The sequence below is a fragment of the Gavialis gangeticus genome, unplaced genomic scaffold (genome assembly GCF_001723915.1).
Source record: "Gavialis gangeticus isolate Ggan-Ray unplaced genomic scaffold, GavGan_comp1, whole genome shotgun sequence".
Classification (NCBI taxonomy): Eukaryota; Metazoa; Chordata; order Crocodylia; family Gavialidae; genus Gavialis; species Gavialis gangeticus.
The window spans coordinates 1,836,622-1,842,406 of NW_017729003.1; the positions used below are offsets into that span (position 1 = coordinate 1,836,622).

General features: G+C 43.5%; 1 protein-coding gene and 1 long non-coding RNA gene across 2 annotated transcripts in view; one reads left to right on the top strand and one right to left on the bottom strand.

The window, feature by feature from the left end:
* Positions 1 to 4,288: 4,288 nt before the first annotated feature.
* On the bottom strand, positions 4,289 to 5,541 carry LOC109290936. Its single transcript, XR_002095717.1, has 3 exons — positions 5,461 to 5,541; positions 5,239 to 5,322; positions 4,289 to 4,704 (listed from the first exon to the last, which is right to left on the bottom strand). It is a non-coding gene; the product is annotated as an uncharacterized LOC109290936 (long non-coding RNA).
* PRKG1 (protein kinase, cGMP-dependent, type I) overlaps positions 5,240 to 5,785 on the top strand; it is a 1,350,404-nt gene continuing 1,349,858 nt past the window's right edge. Inside the window, exon 1 of the mRNA XM_019507769.1 lies at positions 5,240 to 5,513. Coding sequence (XP_019363314.1) covers positions 5,248 to 5,513 — 266 coding nt within the window. The 5' untranslated portion in view covers positions 5,240 to 5,247. The remainder of the gene's footprint in view (positions 5,514 to 5,785) is intronic.

A 5,785-nucleotide genomic window follows, 5' to 3' on the forward strand; every position in this document is an offset into this window, starting at 1 on the left:
ATGGTGCAGAATTATCCAGCTATGCATCTGATGCCTTGTTGGGTAGAAGTATGACTTGCATTCCAATTATCAGTTAAATTATTCCCAGGGTCCAGTCTCCTTCAAGCAAAGAACTTCTTTTGTGTGTGGGGAGCTGGTAGGGGGGGAGCATCAATTCTTGGGTGTGTACTAGGTGCCTATGGGGCATTATATAATGTAGGTGATATAAGACGTAATGTATGCAAATGTGGGTGTTGCCTCAAGTAAGTGAAGTTTTCCAGGACAGGGGGAATCTTCCTTCTTTTCCTGACATTGTATTTTATGTATCTTGAAAAAGGACATCAAACCACTTATATCTATTTTCAGTTTCCTCTATGAGTAGTTTTAAGAAAGCTTTTGAGAAAACCAGTCTTTAAAATGGTTAATGTGACTCAGTTAAACTGGAATTGCATGTAGTATTCAGTTTTTCAAGGTGAAAATGGACATGCACTGTATAGACCATACAGTGCATACCTCAGTGGAGCTCAAGAAGCTCTTCATGATGTATAATGCTGTATATCCCCCTAAATAACGCGTTTGATCATGTTGTCCCTTAAGTCATTGGCAAAACTCTTTTTACCTTCAGGGAGAGCACAAAATTTTCAGATACATTTACTCTTCTAACAAGGGCATGGAATTGCTATATTTAACATAGTACACAAAATACAATTGACACTAAATTGTATACTTAATGATATTTTTTTAAAAAGGTGATGCTAACAGAAACTAGATTTCATTGCTTTTGTGATTTGTCCCAGAATTTCTCTCTCACACACACATATTAAAATACCTAACTGCTAGCAGTTTTTTTACAAAATTAATAAAACTATAGACAACTTCAGGTCAAGGATTAGAGACTGTATTTTGCTAAGTATAGGCAAATGTCTGTCTTGTCTTCTGTGTTGCAAGTCCTTCAGGGCAGGCACCCACTTCTATTCCATGGCTGTATGGGACCTTGAGGAGCTTCATTTGACTCTGATGATACCTGAATTCTTGACCATTGCATGTTGGGTGTTTTATTTCACTGGTATTTCCAGAAGTAAGAAGAGAGATTACCAGAAGAGAATTAGTAGTGCAAGTTTCCACCTAATTTATAAACTGGTGCATTATGTTTTAAAACTTTCTTTGAAAAACAAGAACTTAAGAAAAACATATTTCACAAAATCCAAACAGAAAAAAATCTTCATGTTGTCAATCTACCTTGCTTCTAATGATCTGGTACTGTACTAAGGCCCCTGATAGATGTTACGCTTGTTAATCATGTCTTAAGTTTTGACCCAGTCACATGTTCATTCAATTAATGATGTGATAAAACAGGGAAAAAACCATAAATTTATTACACAACATGTGTGTAATAACTTTTTGGCTGGTTCCCATACACCTTAAACTGAACTGGTGACCATTGCTTCCACCCTCAGGAGCACACTGGAGCCTTTCAAAACTCCAGTGCCCTGCTGAGGCTAGGGGTGCCAGTGAGCTGATCAGGGCTCCCAGCCAGGGGAGGATATGGAACCCTTGGTTCCCTTAAGGAGCTCCCCCCCAATCAGCTCACTGGGGCTTCCAGTCACAGGAGTGGGCGGGGGGAAGCTTGCTATTTGCCAGTGCAGGGGAAGACCAGGATCATGAACCCTGGTTTCCCCTGAAATATGGTTCAATTCTACCAACTGCACCTTCTGCCATGCATGTGTGGGATGGCAGGAGGCGTAATTGTTGGGTTTGTGCATCAGATCCTATTGCACGTTTAATTTAACATCTGCCAGTGGCCGAACTGCTTTATACAGAACTACAGCTTACTTCAATACAATTTTTCCCCAAACTGCAGTGCTGTACCCTAAGCTTTTATTTTAAAAATATTTTATAGTTTTAAATGTTTTTCTTTTTAACTAAGCTTTGCATCAAGAACAGGGATAGTAATTATTTTCTCTCTTTTGCATTGTGTAAGATGCTCACTAAACGATTCTAAAACTGTTCCTTTAAAATTTTAGTTAAGCCTATACAGTAAAAGAAATAAGAATGATCGGCAAGCTATTTTTGATTTCTTCATAGGTGTACCTTTTTACCTACTTTGTGGTTTCAATTTTGTATGCTGTGATGAGACAAAAAAGAACAAACAATTTGTGTACCTTGAATTATATTTGTACACAAGATGGCGCTGTTTTCCTTATAATAAGTGTGAAACAAAATGAAGGCTTCAGGGGTCTGTCCCAGATTTACATTTACTCCCAGTTCTGCTGTTTCAACAAGTGTGAAACAAAACTTTAAAGAACTCCACTACTAGCCTATTTTTCTGATTTTTAAAAAAAAAAATCTAAATTCTGATTTTAAAAAAAACTTTTAAGAGATGTATTTCAATTGGCAAATTTGGGTGAGTTAAAGCAAAAGTAATTTATCACGAGAATTTAAAAATAGCTAAATGAAGGCTGCCAACTTTCATTTCCTAAGTTTAAAAATAGAAAAATGAAAATAGCGTTCTTTCTGTAAAGTCCTTAAAAATGTAAGGTGTTTTGTTTGTTTGTTTTGACCCTCTCTTCTTCTCTCCCACCTTTCTTCCATGTTCATATTCAAAATTTTTTATGGATAAGCCTTGCATCAGAAATACCAGATGTCTCAGATCCTTTCTTTCCATGTATATACCTGCCTGCTACTTGTGATCTTTTCTGTTTGAATTTTATTGTTTATATTACTGGTGAGCAATTTCCCAGATGGCCTTCACAAAAACTATGAAACTAACAATGCACAATCTGCAGTCATGTGCCAAATATAGAGAAATTTAAAAAGTGGAAAAAATCCTTCTCTTTTATCTCTTTCCGTTATGGATATATCTTAAGGGATTACTGGAAACAACAGTAAGCACACACTATTCATGTAGAAATATGATTTCCAGTTGTAATGTATCTTTCTAAAGCTTTCATAAAAGTGTATGTGCAGTGGTCAATACCTAATATACGTGGTAAGATTGAAATCCTGGCCTCATGAAGGTCACTGGCAAAACCCCCATTGACCTCAAAGGTGCTAGGATTTCACCCTAAATATGCATATTTACTATTGTTGTTTGGGACTATGTACAGGTGTTCTATAGACTATATATATAACTTCTGATTGTATTTATGCTGGTGTAAATCCTAGGAAATCCCACTGACATCAGTACATTTGCGTATGTTTTTTCCCTTATAAGAGAATCTAGCTTAGCAAAAATGAAGTGGTAATAAGAGCTAGGAGTATGTTTCCATGCACTGTGATAATGTTTATAGCCTATCAATACATTTGCTACAAATATATACAGAATTCTCTAGCTATAGAATCAACATATACATTTTCAGGAACTCTTCCAGCCAATATTTGTGGCTTTTGTAGTATTAAATGCATTTACTGCTTTTGTAGTATTAAAAACACTGGTATAACAGGAGAAACAACAATGTACCTCAAAAGCAATACCTTTGTATCTAAAGTTAAGTAGCTTTATTGAGTAGAAACTATTCAACATCTTGTATTACAATACAGTTACTCCAATTTTAGGTGGGGATGTAAGGTGTAATTTGATTCAATAGTAATGTTATTCATAGATACATATGGCCAAAGCCAGCAGACTGCCAGGATCTACAGCATTGACCCCATTTAGACGGGACACGTGAGGGAGGGGGGAAGAAGGAGTAATGTTGTCTGTAAATTTCAGTAGTAAACTGATAAATCATCAAGAGACACTTTCAGAATAAGAGTTGGCAAAATGTATTCTGTTTCACAGATACTTCAGCTGAGAACATATTTAAATCTTATCTATTCCCCACCTCTTTCGTATAATTACATCACTGGAGCCCTGTCAGTGCTTGATGAATTTTTAAGCAATTTCATTTAAGTGTGTATTTCTGAAAGGTGAAACCATGCTTATCCTTTTTGGTGCCTGTATCTGAGGCATCCTCTATTTTTTCCAAGTGACAAATACTATCTACTACAGGGGCGGGCACTTATTTTGGGCAGAGAGCCGCTCACTGAGTTTTGGCAAGCCATTGAGTTCTGCAAGATAGGCAGCCAGGGACAGATAAATATTAATTTTCTAAATTTTTAGGGGCCTTGCAGGCCGGATAGAATGGCCTGGCAGGCCGCGTCCGGCCCCTGGGCCACATTTTGCTCACCCCTGATCTACTATCAATAATGTTTAAAGGGCACTGGAAACTGCCACAACAGTTCTCAGCACCCCTTTGTATCAGCTGGCATGAGTGAAAGGGTGGAGCAGGGTCTCATCAGCAATCCCTTGATTTGAGGATGATTTCTACTATTGATGGGTCTTGAAGTGACTTAAGAATCCAATCCTTGAGCCACAGACCTGTCTGCAGAAGTTGCAGTTCTTTTTGCAAAGGAGGTTAGGCCGTTGGCCAGGATTTCTCTCCTCTTCCTTCCTCTGCTTGCTCTTCTCTGCTTCAGGGGCAAGATGCTTTATCTTAAAACCGGCAGCTGCTTGGTTGAGGTTGCAGTACCATTGGAGGTGGTCAGCAGGCAGCTGAAGTCATCAGTAGCATTTTGCACTTAACACCTTTGTGTTGGTTGTCTTTTGGCTGGTGAGGGCACACCAATTCCAGCCTTGCCTCTGAAGCTTCGTATTCTGGTGTCTGAGGGCATCCAAGTTGCAGCGCTGGTGATCAGGCCTTTCCGGTGCAACCAGCTAGGCTGCTATTCCACACACACGAGCAGCTGTAAGAGATGGTGGGGGAGAAAAGAGAGAACAGATTGGTGCAGGTTATTAGTCGGAGACACTTTAATATTTATGAAGTGCTCTTTTTCTTTTTTTTTTTAAATCCCAAGTCTTGGGATCCAGTTACAGAGCTGCGTCACCCTGCCGATCACATGGTCATTGTTGCTATTTCAAGGATCAAGACTTGGAGAGTGGCACAAAGCTCCCCCCACTCCCCTTTTGTGCCCCTGAGTGCTGGGCAGGGCTGGATGGAGGCAGAGCGGCTGCTGTGATCACACCCCGCTCCGGGCTGGCCGGCCCGCCTCTCCCTGCTCATGGAGTGCAGCGGGCGGCTCTCACGGGCGGGAGGACAGCTCTAATTGGTTTCCTCAATGAGAGCTAATCACCTCGTCCCAGGAGAGGCTCCGGATTAGCACTCAGCCGCTCTCCTCTCCGCGGGTTTCAGACTTCGCCTCCAGCTGCCTGCGCGCCCAGCCCAGCCCAGCCCAGCCCAGCCCAGCCGGCAGCCCTAGCCACTTCCCTCCCGGACTCACCCCGGCACCATGAGCGAGCTGGAGGGCGACTTCGCCAAGCTGCTGCTACTGAAGGAGGAGAGGATCCGCGAGCTGGAGCAGCGCCTGTCGGACAAGGACGAGGAGATCCAGGAGCTGAAGCGGCGGCTGCACAAGTGCCAGTCCGTGCTGCCCGTGCCCAGCCCGCACATCGGGCCCCGCACCACGCGGGCGCAGGGCATCTCCGCCGAGCCGCAGACCTACCGCTCCTTCCACGACCTGCGCCAGGCCTTCCGCAAGTTCACCAAGTGCGAGAGGTACGAGCCCGGCCCCCGCGGGCGCAGCTCCTGGCGGGCGGGGCGGCTCGGGGGCCTGGGCCCGGGCCCGGCCTGCTCCGTGCCGGGATGGGATGGGATGGGATGGGATGGGGGCGGCGGGCTGGCGGCGGCAGCAGCCCCGGACACCGGAGAAGCCCCATCGATCGGCTCCGGCGGCAGGAAGCGCCGAGCGCATTAGGGGCTTTTAGGCGCGGCGCGCGCTGAGCACAAAGTGCGGGCGGCAGCAGATCCGGCGTCCCAGGAGGCGCCCC